General features: G+C 40.4%; 1 protein-coding gene across 4 annotated transcripts in view; it reads right to left on the bottom strand.

Annotated features, from left to right (window-relative positions):
* Window positions 1-17,585, bottom strand: part of rbm26 (RNA binding motif protein 26) — a 170,385-nt gene that overhangs the window by 27,774 nt on the left and 125,026 nt on the right. For 3 of the 4 annotated variants that reach the window (XR_011886084.1, XR_011886083.1, XM_072258752.1), the window contains 2 exons: window positions 15,194-15,280; window positions 9,305-9,418 (listed from right to left, as the gene is read on the bottom strand). Coding sequence is in view for 2 of the 4 variants with exons in the window: in XM_072258752.1 (XP_072114853.1) it covers window positions 9,305-9,418; window positions 15,194-15,280 (201 nt within the window). In the remaining 2 variants the exon portion in view is untranslated. Of the gene's footprint in view, window positions 1-5,198; window positions 5,332-9,304; window positions 9,419-15,193; window positions 15,281-17,585 lie in introns of those variants that run through there. The other variant, XM_072258753.1, reaches the window with a different exon arrangement.

Raw genomic sequence — 17,585 nt, 5'->3', positions numbered from 1 at the left:
GTTTCAGAAATTTTTCCGGATGTTCCTCTGTGCTTTCACGTCCATCTCCATCAAATCAGAATTGTCCACGGCTCCTATTTAACGGATACGATATCATTTTTCACCCGAGGGCTGCGCACGCACGGCGCGCTGCTCTCTCTCTCTCCTCCCGCCGTGAACTGACACACTGACCGCTCTGCAGGGTACAGCGAAGGAACAAAAGCACCAGGGGATACTCAGAGAGACTGTGGCCACTCCAGAACATAAAGTTTTCCCAGTTCCTCCAAGGGCAGACATTACTGCGAATAAGGCAGCAGGGGAACAAGAGGCAATTGAAATTGCAAGTACGCAGGAGGAAACGAAAGAAGCCAGCTTAGTAAAATTATATGAAGAGGTAGAGGCAGAAGAGAAGGAAAAATGGAGGAGAAAAGGAGCACATTTCACGGGGAAAGTGATGAAGGAATTGCGCCGACTCATAGGGATTCGACAACGGTTCCACGTACCCTACCATCCCCAGAGTTCAGGGATGGTAGAAAGGATGAACCGAACAATCAAGAATGCGTTAGCCAAAGCTATAGCTGAGACAGGAAAGACATGGGTTGATGTATTACCAGGAATCCTGATGAGATTGCTTGCAACCCCGAACCTCACCTTGGGTCTCAGCCCCTGCAAATTATTGATGGGGCGAGCAATGCGACTCCTTTATGGGGCAATTACTGGTTGCGGGAGCCTGAGGCTTACAGGGATAGAATGACCCAATATGTGAAAGACCTTTGTAACCAACTTAAAGTATTAAAGAACCGAGCGAAACAACAACAGCGAATCACTGATCAGAAAGAGCCAGAGGGAAAAGAGATAGTTCTTCCACAGCCCGGTGACCAAGTTATGGTGAGGGTGCTGCCAGAAAGTCTGGGGTTTGCCCCCAGGTGGATAGAACCACAGACAGCACTCTTAACCAATGATACGGGTGTCTGTACAGACTCGGCAAGGCAGCTTGTGGAAACACTAGACTCAGGTTAAAGCATACAACTCACCCTCTTGTTGCTCCCACAGACAGAGTGGGGAACCAAGTGTACCCAGTAACCATGTAATTACAGAGAACCTAAGGCAGGAACACCAGCCGGCCATGCCAGACCTGACCACAGATGATGAAAACATACCCGGAGAAAACGCAAAGGCAGAAAACGCTGACAGCATGCCAGAAGACACTGAGAACGTGTTGGAAAACCATGAATAGCCTGCTAAAGTGTGATGATGATGGTACTCTGTAAAGAAGGCTGGTTGCTGAAGGTAGATGATTAATTTTGTAGCATAGTATAGAAAATTATTTGGGAAATAGATGGGAGGGATTTTTGAGTTAAAGCAGAGACAGCAAGTTCTACCACTTCGATGGCATTTCAGACTGCACACAGCATCAGAAAGCAGTCACCCCAGTCTAAGGAGCTGGGCCCTTTCAGCAGTTGGGCCAGTGACTGACCGGACAGTTCGGAAGGGGGTGCCACCAGGGAGAGGTCGTTGCAGGCATTTACGTAGAGGCCACCCCAACCCCTTCCTGTACATCGATGAGAGAACCTGTGGATGCTCCTGGAAGGAGAGTTTCAGCGACCAGAGGAGAAAGGGCTGAAGACAAAAGAATGTAATTAAGCTGCAGTCAGCCTGCAGGGAATGAGCAGGCACACCAAAGGAGCCACATTCCTAAAGACTTGGAACAGCCTCTCTGCTTAACATTTGGTAGGCAGTGATTAGGTAATGCTAGGATAGATATCGAGGTACATAAAATTGGGGGGCATTTTGAGACAGGGCATATTTGCAGCCCTATTTGAACAGATTCCCCCTAGGTTGGCCTTTCCTGATACAAATTTAATTTTTGTCCAGGAAGTCCAAGAAGAGGGACTGTTTTTTTTGGGTAGATGATTTGTTTACACTTAAATGACTTTGGCCACCAGACTTCTATTTGACAAAGTACTGTGGACTGAATCCACCACAATGGGCTTCCTAAAAAGGTGTGAATACCAGATGCTTCTGGCGCCATAGTTTGACCTAATGCTGTAGTTTCAAAGGCAGTATTATCTATACATTATAAATATTAATTGTCTTCTATGTTAGCACGTAAAATGCCAAATAAATGTATTGTCGATTTAACTTGCAACCCAGACACGTTGGCGTCGGAAGGAAAGGAAGATGTGATATTTTGTATGTAGCTTCAATAGGAAGCATTGTCTATAACTTTTTAAGTAGCGATTGCCTTTGTGTTTAGCATATAAATATCGAGCCTACATTGGGCTAGCAGACCTTTCTGCGGAAAGCGTCTCCATCCGTAAGATGCCTGCTGTACCTTGTTGTGTCGAATAAAGAAGCTGCTTTGTATCTACCAGTGACTCTGTCTCTCCTGTAATTTCAACCATGCTACAACATATGTATTTCAGATTAATGCTATTAATGTGTATAAAGATTGCCTTACAAAATAAAATAAATGGGATGCTATTAAGTCAGCAGATTGTTATGACTAAACTAGAGCTACAAGAATCAATGCTATTTAAAGTCTATAAAAATAATTTGGTGAAAAGAGTAAGAGTGTAATGTACCCATATTGTCGACAACACAAAACCTGGTTGTGAAGGAACTGGAGAAAAGAGCAGTTTATTCAGACAGTGCATATAGTCTACAAAAAAACATAACCAGATTAAGTGGGTAGACAAGAAGATGAAGGTACGAGATGGAGAAATGGTTACTTGTTTCTCAGGCATCACAGAACTGTTGAGAACTGCCCAATTGTCTTATGAACACTGCAATCCTCAATGCTCAAATTCAGAAAGGGATTAACTGGGCAGATAGCAACAAGTTTCTTTTGATTGGAGACTTAAAAGGGGGTTAGTGTCAGGGCAAGGAGTCAAGCATATTCATCTTCAAGAGTTGTGGATCATCAGTGTTCCGAGTACTTAAGGCCGAGACCGATAAATTTTACAATATAAAAAGGATACCAAGGGATATGCAGATTGGGTGAACAAATTGGCACAAAATAGAAGATCAGTTATGATTGTATTGCGTGGCAGAGCTTATGTCAGAGTTCTCAAAGACTTCTCAAACTGCTTTCACAATAATAAGTACAACTAAGGGATTTACCACACAGAAAAAGAGCTGTGCAGAAGTTCAATAGAATCTCCAAGTTCCTTGAATGTACATTGGAATTTTACCTTGGCTGCAATTATTGTGAACTTAGTAGGAAATGTTTGATGAAACAAAATGCAACATTGCCTCTGATGCTATCAGGAAAGAAAAGATCACAAAGCAGTGGTCAGGTTTGCCTTCCTGCTAGCCTTAATGGTTATGGGGCTTTCAATACTTAAAGATAAGTACACAAACTCATTCACCTAAAGGCTAAAGGAATCAAAACCAAGTTTTAAAAAGATGAATTAAAGGGTATGTCAGGATTTTCTCTCAAAAAATTAACTGGTGAATGTGATAAATGAAATTCTGACATGAAAATTTCTGAAAAGTATGGACTAAAAAGTCAGTGACATCAATGAAATGGTTAAGGTTAAAACCAACAAACTCATGCCCATTTTCACTGTATTGCTTCCTTTAACTTATCAGTGTGTCAGAACAACATAATAGTTCAAATAATTATGTTCTCCTTTATAGCAGTAAGGGTTTTGACATTGGCTAGTGCAAAGGATTGCAATATATGCCAAAGGCAATAGACAGCAAATTTTGGATGCAAATTTATAAAGAGTTTCATGACACTGTCCAGAATTGATACCAGAATAAGGACTTGGAAGACTGAAACCAAGAACCCACACTGGAGTAACTGAATCAACAACTGAGCATGACTTGATGCATGCATTAGAGTATGCAATCATATTTTTAATGTTACAAAAAGAAATTGAAAGTAAAGATTTCTTCCTGTTATAAATTATAGCCAACAAATCAATTCCATAAGACATGGAAGCAGAACGAGGCCATTTGGCCAATCGAGTTTGCTTCTCCATTTCATTATGGCTGATCCATTCCCGTCTCTCCCCCCATAACGTTTCACATCCTGAATAAGCAATCACCTATCAAGCTTCACCTTAAATACAACCAATGACCTGGCCTCCACTGCTGCCTGTGGCAATGAATTCCACAGATTCACCACCCACTGGTAAAAGAAATTTCTCATCTCTGTTCCAAATGGACTCCCCCACTATAGGAAACTTCATGTCCACATCCAACCTATCTAAGCATTTCAACATTTGATAGGTTTCACTGAGACTCAACCACTACCCCACCAATTCTTCAAAATTCCAGAGAATAAAAGCCCAGAGCCATCAATGGCACCTCATACAATAAGCCTTTTATTCACATAATCATTCTCATGAACTTCCTCTGAACACACTCCAAAGTCAGCACATCTTTTCTTAGATAAGGGGCCCAAAACTGCTTATAATACTTCAAGTGAGGCCTCGCCAGTGCTTTATAAAGCCTCAGCATTACATCCTTGCTTTTATATTCTGGTGCCTTGAAATGAATGCCAATTTTGTGTTTGCATTCCTCCCCAACAACTCAATCTGCAGGTTAACCTTTAGGGAATCCTGCACGAGGACGCCCAAGAGCCTTTGCACCTCAGATTTTTGAATTTTCTCCTCAATCTTAGAAAATAGTCTATGCTTTTATTCCTTCCACCAACGTGTATGACGATACACTTCCTGACACTGTATTCCATTTGACACTTCTTTATTCATTCTAATCTGTCCAAGTCCTTCTGCAGCCCCCCTGCTTCCTCAACTCTCCGTGCCCCTCCACCAAACTTGCCAACAAAGCCATGAATTCCATCATCCAAACAATGACATACAACGTAAAAAGCAGTACCAACACTAAAACCTTCGGCTACTCACCGGCAGCCAATTAGAAAAGGCTACCTTTAATCCCATGAAATCCTGCTTTCCTTGGGCTGCCAAGTGCAGGGAAGACACACACTGGTCCCGCCAAACGTGTTAGATTGGGATGGCTCTCCTACCCCCAAACCCTGGTTTGTGTGAATACGATGTAATTTGCTACCCTGTTACAACACGGTGCCAAGAAATAACAGACAGCACACTGCATATGATTAATGGAATTACATTTATGAATGTTAACTTAAGGGTTAGTAAAGAAAAGAAAGAAAAAAACAAACAGGGTCCATTATAATTAAACAGTCAAATGTGCATGAGTTGGAGCTCAACTCCTCCAAAAGTCATATTCACCAATCCTCAGTAGTCCACTGCACCTTGCTCCATCGAATCCTGGTCCCCCACTGGGCCAAATCCAATGACTGGTTCTCTCCAGTGTCTTCTCTCTTCATCTCCCGCCAAACAAAGACCCCAACTCACATTGCTGTCAGGCACACAAAAAAAAACCCACTCCCCTGATTTGATAGTTCACATTCCAAAGCACCTGTTATCTCTAATCATAACCCAAACACTGCTTCTACAGAACAATCATTGCAATAGCAGTGAAACCTCTATCAGGGCATTACACCCACATTTTGACTTCTGCCAGTCATCTAGTGCTCTATCCATGCTGGCATTTTTCATCTAATACCATGGACTCTTATTTTGTTAAGCATCCTCATGTGCAGCACCTCGTCAAAGGCCTTCTGAAAATCCTAGTGCACAACGTTCACCAATTTTCCTTTGTCTATTCTGCTTGTTATTTACTTAAAGAGTTCTAACAGATTTGTCAGGCAAGATGTTCCCTCATGCAGACTTTGGCCTATTTTATCATGTGCCTCTAAAGTACCCCAAAATCACATCCTTAATAATAGACTCCAACATCTTCCCAACCACCAAGGTCAGGCTAACCGGCCTATAGTTTCTTTTCATCTGTGTCCCTCCTTTCTTGAAGAGTATAATGACATTTTCAATTTTCTTGTCCTGCAGAACCATTCCAGAATCTAGTGATTTTTGAAAGATCATTACCAATGCTTCCACAATCACTTCAGCTACCTCTTTCAGAACTTTGGGTCCAGGTGACTTAAATACCTTCTGATCTTCCAGTTTTCCAAGTACTTTCTCCCTTGTTATAGCAACTGCACTCACTTCTGCCCCCAAACACCCTCGAACATCTGGTATACTGCTCGTGTCTTCCACGGTGGAGACTAATGCAAAATATTCAGTTCATGCACCATTTCCCTATCCGCCGTTACTAGCTCTCCAGCATCATTTTGTAGCAGTCCAATATTGATTCTTGCCTTTCTTTTATATCTCAAAAAACTTTCGGTATTCTCTTTGATGTTACAGGCTCACTTATGTTCATAGCTCATCCACCTCCGCCCCCGCCCCAACTTTTTTTTAGTACTTTGCTTTTATTAAATTTTCCCCATCTTCCAGCCTCCCACAATTTTGGCTCTATTATATGCCCTCTCTTTTGCTTTCATATTATGTTGGCTTTTAACTTCCCTTGTCAGCTACAGTTGGGTCATCCTGCCTTTAGAACACTACTACTACTTTGGGATGTACCTATCCTGTACACTCCGAATTACTCCTCAAACTCCAGCCATTGCTGTTCTGCTGTTATTCCTGATGGTGTCCCCTACCAATCAACTTTGACCAGCTCCTCTCTCATGCCTCTGTAATTCCCTTTACTTCACTATAATACTGATACATCTGATGTTAGCTTTTCCTGCTCAAACTGCAGAGTGAATTCTATATTATGATTACTGCTTCCTAAAGGTTCCTTTACCTTAAGCTCCCTAATCAAATCCAGTTCATTACACAGCACCAAATCCAGAATAGCTGGGGATCCGCTAGTGGGTTCAACCACAAAGTGCCTTTAAAAACACAGCTTGTAGGCATTCTACAAATTCTCTCTCGGGAACCAGCACCAACCAGATTTTCCCAATCTACCTGTATACTAAAATCCCCCATGACTAAAGGTAACATTGACCTTTTGACATGCCTTTTCTATCTCTCATTGTAATTTGTAGACCACATCCTGGATACAGATGTATACAACTCCTTTAAGCCTCTTTTTACTGTTGTCATTTCTTGACTTTACCCACAAGGATTCTACATCATACGTTCCTATGTCATGTCTTTCTAAAGATTTGATTTCAATTTTTACCAACAGGACCATATCATTCCTTCTGCCTACCCACCTGTCCTTTCCTTTTGATACAATATGTACCCTTGGATGTTAAGCTCCAAACTATAATCTTCTTTCAGCCATGTCTCAGTGATGCCCAAAATATCATACCTGCCAATCCCTAAATGCATGACAAGATCATCTATTTTGTATACTGTGCATTCAAATATAACACCTTCAGTCCTGTATCCGTCTCTCATTTTGATTTTATCCCCCTTTTGCAGTGTAACTTGTCCTACCAATGCAATTTTGCCCTATCATCTGCCTGTCCTTCCTGACAATTTCACTATATACTGCCTCTGCTCGGAAACCAACATCCTCAGCCCTATCATTCTGGCTTCCATTCCCCCTGCCAAATTACTTTAAATCCCACTTCCCCCTCCCCCAAAAACTCGAGCCAACCTGCCCGTAAGGATACAAGTCCCCTCGGGTTCAGGTGTAAGGTCTCTTTTGTACAGGTCATACCTTCGTCAGAAGGGATCCCAATGACCTACAAATCTGAAACCCTGCCCCCTGTACTAGTCTTTCAGCCACACATTCATCTGCCAAACCATCCAATTCTTACCCTCACTGATGCACAGCATAGGCAGCAATCCATAGATTGCTACTCTGGCAGTCCTGCTTTTCAGTTTTCTACCCAGCTCCCTAAATTCTCCCTTCAAGACTATCTTGCTCTTCCTACCCATCTCATTGGTGCCAATACATATCTAGACTTCTGGCTGCTCCACCCTCCCTTCAGAATTTTGTGGACCAGACTCAATCAGTGATGTCTCTGACCCTGGCACCAATCTGGGAGGCAACATACTATTTGGGTGTCTCTATCACATCTACAGAATCTTGTGTCTGCTTCTCTAACTATGGAATCCTCTATCACCATTGCAGTCCTCTTCTACTCCCTTCTCTTCTGAGCCACAGTGCCAGAGAACTGGTGGCTGTGGATCTCTCTCCCCACCACCCCTTCAACAGTATCCACAACAGTATACTTATTATTGAGGGTGAAGGCCACAGAGGTACTCTGTACTGGCTGCCTATTTCCTTTCCTTCTCATGATAGTTATCCATTTTCCTGCCTCCTGCAACTGAGAGCTAACTTCCTGCTGTTATCTGTCACTCCTCCATTTCCTGTACAAGTTGAAGGTCATCAAGCTGCGGCTCCAGTACATTAACACTCACTAAAGACCAACAACTTGGTGCACCTGGTGCAGATGTGGCTGTCCCAGGAGGCTGAAGGTCTCCAGAATTCCCACATCTCACACAATGAACACAGTCCCTGGAGCCATCCTTAATGCTCTAACTATTCACTAACAGATGAAGAATCTTACCAGATTTGTACCTCACCCAATCCCCTCCTTGCAGAAGACTGATGAGCCAAAGCCTCCCTACTCTAACACTGGTCCAATTACACAATGGCCTCTTCACTTGGAACTCTCTTCTTTATTTATTTGCCCTGGCTAATGTTTGAGGCCTCCTGCGCTGATTTGACTGTGACTGTGCTGCCAAAAAGATTCAGAACACCATCATGAACCTTCCTATAACTTTGGCCGAGAAAAATCAGGATATATTTTGGCAAAGTGATAGTCAGTCAAGAAAGAATCAAAAAATTTGCTGCAATATATTTGAGACTATCAATAAATCTTGACTGATGACATTTGTTATCAAGAATGAGTTGCTCAAAAAGCTATGATCCAGAACCCAATTCCGAATCATTTCAGCTCTGCTCAGTGATGTATGACAATGCCTTACATTATTATATCAGCGAGTATGCTTGTTATTTATTTATTGAGATACAGCACAGAGTATGCACTTCTGGCCCTTTGAGCCACGCCATCCAGCAACCCACATGATCACCTCACTGTAAAGTGATGTGCTAAACATGCTGTGAATTCAAATTTCACTTGTGATTTAAAACAATTAGGCCAGAATATTTTCAATTAGAAATATTGTATAAATTTCAGGTTTACGTAACAGATGAAGACTTTGTATGCAAGAAGCCACGTAACATTGGTAGATCACATAAATGCTAATGGCAGGCATTAGTAACAAAAGATATAGTAGCAAAGCAAAGAACTTGGAAATTTCACTACTACTACCCTTCATTTCAGAGACACCCAGTGAGGATGAAATCCGAGTAATAAGGCACTGGACTTTAAATGATTCTTGCAGAACTCCATCAGTGCTAGAATGGAATTTGCTATAAACAAATTATTACTGTTTATAACATATACCTCCTCTTCATCTGCTTCCACATCTTCAGGCTCAACAACAGTAATGGTGGACCCAGGTTTGTACCATGCAAGTTGAAGGTCCTGTCCTTTGAAGCGAATTCCATGTAAAGCAGCCTGAAAACCACATGAATAGACAGAAAAAAAATCAAATATGTGACACATTGAAAGGCATCGAGAAACAAGGCCAAAGTGAACAATTTAATTGTTTAGTTTCAAATAATTAAACTGCTTGAATAAAACTTCAAAGCAAATCAGGCACTCTGAACTATCAAATATAATGCAGCCTTACTGGCTTTTTTAAATATGCATGGTATATTGCACAATACATATTTGTAAGAACTGGTTTAAATTCCCAACCATAACAAACCCGAAATATACATCAAGTCAAGTCACTTTTTATTGTCATTTCAACCATAACTGCTGGTACAGTACAGAGTAAAAACGAGGCAACATCTTTCAGGACCATGGTGCGACATGAACAATACAAAAACAACACTGAACTACGTAAAACAACACAAAACTACACTAGACTACAGACCTACCCAGGACTGCGTAAAGTCCACAAAACAGTGCAGGCATTACAATAATTGCAATCCGAGATGGTGCAATTTCCGAACCAGGCAGTGATGCAGCTGCTCAGGATGCTCTCAATACAACCTCTGTAGAATGTAGTGAGGATGGAGGATGGAGGATGGGGGATGGGGTTGGGTGGGAGATGGACTTTTCTCAGCCTTCGCAGAAATTAGCGATGCTGCTGGGCTTTCTTTGCTATGGAGCTGGTGTTGAGGAACCAGGTCAGATTCTCCGCCAGGTGAACACCAAAAAAACTGGTGCTCTACAGAGGACCTCTACGGAGGAATCGATGTTCAGCAGAGAGTGGTCACTCCGTGTCCTCCTGAAGTCAACAACCATCTCTTGTTTTGTTCACATTCAGATGCAGGTTGTTGGCTCTGCACCTCCTCTCTGTATGCTGACTCATTGTTCTTGCTGATGAGACCCATCACGGTCGTGTCATCAGCGAACTTGATGATGTGATTCGAGCTGTGTGTTGCAGCATAGTCATGGGTCAGAAGAGTAAACAGCAGTGGACTGAGCACACAGCCCTGGGGGGGGGCCCATGCTCAGTGTGATGGTGTTGCGATGCTGCTTCCAATCTAGACTGACTGGGGTCTCTCCCAGTCAGGAAGTCTAGGATCCAGTTACAAAGGGTTCAGGCCCAGTAGGCTCAGTTTTCCAATCAGTTTCTGAGGAATGATTGTGTTGAACGCTGAACTGAATGTTAGGTCAGTGAAAGCAATAAGTTGAGAGTAAAACAAGAAAAATCATGCAGAAGGTATTAACAAAACAACATGGTGCAGTGTTCAAATATACATTAACATTAAAAGTAAAACATACATGAAAAATATTAAGAAAATTCTAACTGATCAACAAAAAGCTAGGCACCGCTCAAACGCCATCTATAAAATCACAACTGTTATTGACAGAATCTCAGATGATGACGAGGTGTACAGGAGAGAGGTACATGGACTGGTTGATTTGAGTTCCAATAACAAACTTATACTCAATATTAGTAGTAAGGTCGAGAAACTGACTGTGGACTTTAGAAAGGGGACGTCAGGAGAACGCACACCAGTCTTCATCAAGGGATCAGAAGTGGAAAAAGTGAGCGGCTTCAAGTTCTTGAGCATCAACCTCTCAGAGGATCTATTCTGGGCCACAACATATTGATGTATCACAAAGAAGGCACGCCAACCAGCAGTTATACTTCATTAGGAGTCTGAGGAGATTTGATATGTCAACAAAGACTCTAGCAAATTTCTACAGGTGTACTCTGGAGAGCATTCTGACTGGTTTCATTGCTGTCCAATGAGGATCCAGTGTACAAGATCATACTAGGCTGCAGAGGGTTGTAAACTCAGTCAGCTTCATCACAGGCATTACCTCCCCACCATTTATATCTTCAAAAAGCAACTTCCCAAGAAGGCAGCATCCATTATTAAGGACCTCCACCATCCAAGACATACTCTCTTCTCATTACTACCATCAGTGAGAAAATACAGGAGATTAAAGATGCACACTCAACTTCTTATGAACATCTTCTTCCCTTCTGTCGGATTTCTGAATTGTTCATGAACAATACTTCACTATTTTTCTCTTTTTGCATTTTTATATTTCTTACTGGAACTTTTAGTAATCGTTTACGTATATGCATTGTACTGCTGCTACAAAACAGTAAATTTCACATATATCAGTGATAATGAGCCTGAGTCTAGAAACCAAAGAAAACATAAGAGCTGTCTGAAAAATGAAAAATCTAGTAAAGCAGAATAGTGGCCCTGGACTTCAGAACTAAATAACAGAAAGTCACATTAGTGTACCAAACCCATCAGGGATACCCACTTCAAGAAACAGCATCGTTCTACTGGGCACTTAATATTTGACATGACAAATAAAAATCTTTCATGATCTTCATGCCTGCTTCATTATTTAATAAAATCTTTGCTCATCTTTGTTCACCACTTTCCAGGAGCAACCCTACTTTAACATCCAGGTATCGACTACATTTTGGTGTGGTTCCTCAAACTTACCCTGATCTTCCAGTTGTAAAATACTTCAATCTTTTGTTCCACTCCCACCCCGCCACTTATTTTCTTTAACTCAACCCAAATTCAAGGCAGAATACCCCAGGGAGTAAAGTATCCATTATGGATACAATCAGTAATTCGGGTACAAATTACACCAATTTGTTGAATATTGAAGTTAATCAATTTTGTAAAAGTGCTTTTGCATTGAAAAAATCCCATGATATAATTCTAGTGAATGATTTATTCAACTTTTTAAACCAACTCTCATATTTCCACTTAATCCGCATGTAACTGTACCCTTCATAACTCCCCCACTGGTCTTCCCATACCCAACAAGTACACCCATCATGCAAGACTTCCCCGTGCAATGGCAGCAAATCAACACCTGTCCTTTCACTTCTTTTTTTCTCATTATCCAGGGACCTAGTCTTTCTAGATGACGCAGCCAATCATTTGCGTCACTGTAGTCAGAGTCCACAAATGGTCTCTTCAGTGGAGAAACACATGCGGATTAGACTACCACTTCATGAATCACTTACATTCACAGCCTGACGGCTAACCCAGAATCCCCTGCCATTTTCATATTCCATCCCACTCTAACCTAGTTCTGGTCTCCTCACTGTTATAACAAGGCCAAGCAAAGTTGAGGACAGCAACTTCATCCTCCATTTGGACACAATGCAGAACCGATGATCAAATCTCCAACTTCTAGTAATTTACTTTCAGATTCTTTTGGTTGTTTCCACTGTAAGTCATCCAACCATGATAGTGACTCAGTTTTTTCAAACCCACCTCACCCCTCCTGACTGCTATTTGCAACACATTATACTTCCTTGTCGCCCTCTAATCATTCCCATTTTTTAAAAACTATTTCTAAAGCAACCCTGTCTTCAACTTATCAGATACTCCCATTGACTCATCCATCCCTCCCTTCACCTTCTCTGCAATGTAAAACATTTCTTGTTCTTTTCTACAGTTTTGGAGGGCCTTTTTCCTCTCCGTAGATGCTGCATGACCAGTTGAGTGTTTTCAGCATTTCCTGTTTTTGTGGTGGAAAATACCGCATTTGAAATTGTTATTTTTAGGTTAGCTCCAAATGGACAAGTACCAGTGCAACTTCATGGAAGCTCCCTCCTTGGCTTCTCAAACACTTAACAGTACTTTAGCCTTTACATTTACCTTTTTTTCTTCTTAAAAAGAGCTTCCATTTTCTCTCAGACAACAAGTGTAGAAAACAAGAGTGGGAGCAGGTGCTAAAGACAGCGATTCACTTGTCAGTATTTGGCAGGTTCATCTGGGTCAGGGACACTATGCCACTTAATTGTAACGCTTTTTCTAAACTTTCAATTTGGAAATTTCCTAAAGGAAAGCTAGGGAAGGATGAAAAAAGAAAATGAACAATGGAAGAAAAACTTAGTTATAAGGAAGAGCTGAAACTTAAATCAATAAATTTGAGATGAGAACTGAAAAACACATACATGGAGAAAAAAGGAGGATGCAGTCAAAAGTGTAGGTTAATATAAAGGTGGCTCAAGACTTTTCGACCAACAGCAAAATTAAAAATAAGGCGTTGGAAACCAAAATGCAGAAGCGCAAAATACCAAAAGCTTACTTAGATGGAATTGAATAAGTTTGTGGACTGATTTATGAAAAACTTTTCAACATAACATATTGAAAAGAGTCAATATGGCCTAGGAGTCACAGGATGCAGATCCGGGAACAAGTGAGAGACATGGAAGACAATTTTGGAAACAAAATACAAGCTGGAAATCCAGAACAATGCAATCAGAAGGCCAGGCAGCATCTATGGAAAAGAGTAAATAGCCAACATTTCTGGCCGAGACCCTTTTTCAGGACCATTGTAACTATTACAAAAACAAAGATACAATTTTCAGCAGGAGAGAGGATAATGTGGATTAACTAAAAGCATGAGATTAAAGATTCAGGTCTTTATTAACATAATATCCAGACTTTCCATGGCCTTTCCTCAATACAAGTGAGTGACTGGAAAGAGCAATGGACTACTTTATTATAGATACAGAAGAGAAAAGTTTTGATTTGTCCAGAAAGGAGCTTCAGAAGTATGACTTATTTCTGAAAATACATATAATAAATTTCAGATAAATTAAGTTGGACAACAGTCAATTTGTTCACAAGACTACATTTCCATTGAGGAAAAAGACTGATTTTTTTTAAATAAGCAAAGGAATTTAATAACACTAATACTTAACTCTTTGCCTAGTATTATAAATCAGTATGAAACAGGTAAGTTTTCAAAACAGCACATTAAATTTAACTAATTAAAAAAACTAGTAAATAAACTTATCCCAACTTAAGTTATAAAAAGCGAAAAGCAAAAATATACCAATGCCTCCCTACAATAAGAAAGCTAACTACTAATTATAAAGCCAGCCAGCATCTCACAAAACCATATATCGAACTTCTGCCAGAACGAGAACATGTAAATAAGCATTTAATATTTGTATTTAAAATACACTGAAACAACTACATTAAAACATTGAAATAATAAATGTAAGCCAATATCAACACATTAGTAGCTTAACAAAGAAGCCAGAGTCACAAGATTTATAACATAATGTGGATATAAGCATAATGAGAATTGTAGGAACAATTACTTCTTCAATGACATTTTTATATGAATTATGTAATATTACTAACCCTGGTTATAAATTCTAACATTTAAACTAGTCATAAATTTCAGCAGCTTCAGTTGCATTTAAAAGTGGATGTATTTCTAAGGCTGGATTTTTAGCAGAATAAAGTTAAACTAGATTTTCCCGGGGCATAGATATTATTCTATTGCAATGCAGCCACTTTATACCGTGGGTGTATTCAACAGTATATAACTAAGTAAAAACACTTGGCAGAATAAATTATTGTAGTGCAAAACTTAAAAAAAAAAAAAAAGTATTTATGGTTTTAGCTTTCCTTTGCCCTTCACTCCCAACCACTGAGGGACACTCCCACCTTGACATGCTCAGATGTTGAAAAATATTAATGCAGAATAGTACATCAAGTGATCCACATATTTAATTAAAGCAGGTTCAAAATCTCCATCTTTTTAAACCAATGAAATGGTGGTAATCAATGCCAGTTGTGGAACAGCTGTAAACCACAAGCCTGTGAACTTTCTGTGCAGGTCATGTAGTGGCAAGAATGTTAAGGATCACTGAAATTGGATTTGCTTCCTATTCAGCTTGTGAAGAAGTGACTTTTTCTTTTAAAAATGTATAAATGCTCACTTTGTTAAAGCACACTTACATAATGGAAAGTATTTACTTACAGCTTCTGCTTCCGCCCTGGTCTTGTATGTGATGATTGCATGACAAGAACCATCATCGATTTGACAATCCTCAATTTCACCAAATTGCTTGAAAGAGAAAGAGTTTTCATAAACAAAAACTAAAAGTTTCAGTGTTTTATAATTAAACTTTCAAGCTTAATTAACTAAAAGGAATGTATTGAACTGGAAATTTAAAAAAAATGCAGCTGGATAATCTGAAACATTCCTGTATGAAGCAAAAAGACATATTTAAACAAGATCCCAAAATATTTAAAAACTACACACCCCGAAATTTTATGCCTTTGTAATTTTGTAAAGTGGACATGTTACAATATGGTTTGTGTTGCAACTTAGGTACAACCCATTCAAAATTAACTATTTTTTTGTAATACAATTCCACAACAGAAAGCATAGAAAAAAGTGAAGTGCAAAAATATACAGAATCCATGGGTGGGCAGTTTGTCATGAAACTCACTGGTTGAAGAAATGACAGATGTGTCTAAATGGTACAGTGGCATAGGAAAGCTATTCATAAAACATTGCTCCATTTTATTGCTTTCTGCAGAACCATGCATGTTTAACATTCAGGAGCTCCATTTGACTCACCAAGTAAGCTACCTTTAGAGAGCATTCCAAAATTAATGCCACTTTTAACTTAAGATTCAGTAACCCTGTATTAAGGAAATACAATATCTACAATTGTTAAATACAATTAACAATTATATTTATTGTCGCCAAACAACTGATACTAGAACCTACAATCATCACAGCGATATTTGATTCTGCGCTTCCCACTCCCTGGATTACAAATCGATAGTAAATATTAAAAATTTAAATTATAAATCATCAATAGAAAATAGAAAAATGGGAAGTAAGGTAGAGCAAAAAAACCGAGAGGCAGGTCCAGATATTTGGTGGGTACAGCCCAGATCTGGGTCAGGATCTGTTCAGCAGTCTTATCACAGTTGGAAAGAAGCTGTTTCCAAATCCGGCCGTACAAGTCTTCAAGCTCCTGAGCCTTCTCCCAGAAGGAAGAGGGACGAAAAGTGTGTTGGCTGGGTGGGTCGTGTCCTTGATTATCCTGGCAGCACTGCTCCGACAGCGTGCGGTGTAAAGTGAGTCCAAGGACGGAAGATTGGTTTGTGTGATGTGCTGCGCCGTGTTCACGATCTTCTGCAGCTTCTTCCAGTCTTAGGCGGGACAACTTCCATACCAGGTTGTGATGCACCCTAGAAGAATGCTTTCTACAGTGCATCTATAAAAACTAGTGAGGGTTTTAGGGGCCTGGCCAAATTTCTTTAGTTTTCTCAGGAAGTAAAGGCACTGGTGGGCCTTCTTGGCAGTGGACTCTATTTGTGATATTAACCTCGAGGAACTTAAAGCTTTTGACCTGTTCCACTTGCGCACCACCGATGTAAATTGGGTTGTGCGGTCCGCTACTCCTTCTGAAGTCAACAACCAATTCCTTCGTCTTGCTGACGTTGAGGGATAGGTTATTGTCTTCGCACCATGCCACCAGGTTCTTAATTTCCTCTCTGTACTCAAACTCATCATTACCCGAGATACGGCCTACAATTGTTGTGTCATCAGCAAACTTATATATTGAGTTTGATGGAAACTTGGCTACACAATCATGGGTGTACAGTGAGTACAGCAGGAGGCTGAGTACACAGCCTTGTGGGGCACCAGTGCTCAGAGGAATTGTAGAGGAGAGCTTGTCCCCTATTTTTACAGCCTGGGTGCTGTCTGTGAGGAAGTTGAAGATCCAGCTGCAGATCTCAGTACTAGGGCCCAGGTTCCAGAGCTTAGGAATCAGTTTATTTGGAATGATGGTATAGTACTTAAGTTTGAACTGTGTTACTTCACTTGCTGCAACCAAAAGGATGTTAAAGCTCACCAGGGGATCATCCAATTAAATTGGACATGGTACAAAAGAATTTGAGGAGATGATACTGAGACTGGAAGGCTTGAGTTACAAAGAGGGGCTGGATCAGTTAGTATCATTCCCCCTCTCCGGATTACAGAAGGCTAAGAGGTGACCCAGAGGGGCATAGATAAGGTAACTAACTAGTCTTTGCCCCCAGGTAAGGAAGTCCAAAACAAGAGGGCAAAAGTTTAACGTGAGTGGGGAAGATTTAAAAGGGCAACTTTTCTCCCCCACACTGAGTGTGGTGTGTATATCAGAATCAAGTTCAGTATCTGCGGCATATGTTGTGAAATTTGTTAATTTAGCAGCAGCAGCACATAAAACATATGGAACAAATAGTCAGAGAAAGTGTAGAGATTGGTACGATAATGATATTTAAGACATTTGTACAAGTTCATGATTAGGAAAGAAATAGGCGGGATATAGATAGATAGAAGTTGATACTTGGCAAGCACAGAGCCTGTT

The sequence above is a fragment of the Mobula birostris genome, chromosome 5, assembly GCF_030028105.1.
Source record: "Mobula birostris isolate sMobBir1 chromosome 5, sMobBir1.hap1, whole genome shotgun sequence".
In the NCBI taxonomy this organism is placed as follows: Eukaryota; Metazoa; Chordata; class Chondrichthyes; order Myliobatiformes; family Myliobatidae; genus Mobula; species Mobula birostris.
The sequence above is the reverse complement of the archived record's forward strand: the minus strand, read 5'-3'. Positions and strand labels throughout refer to the sequence as shown.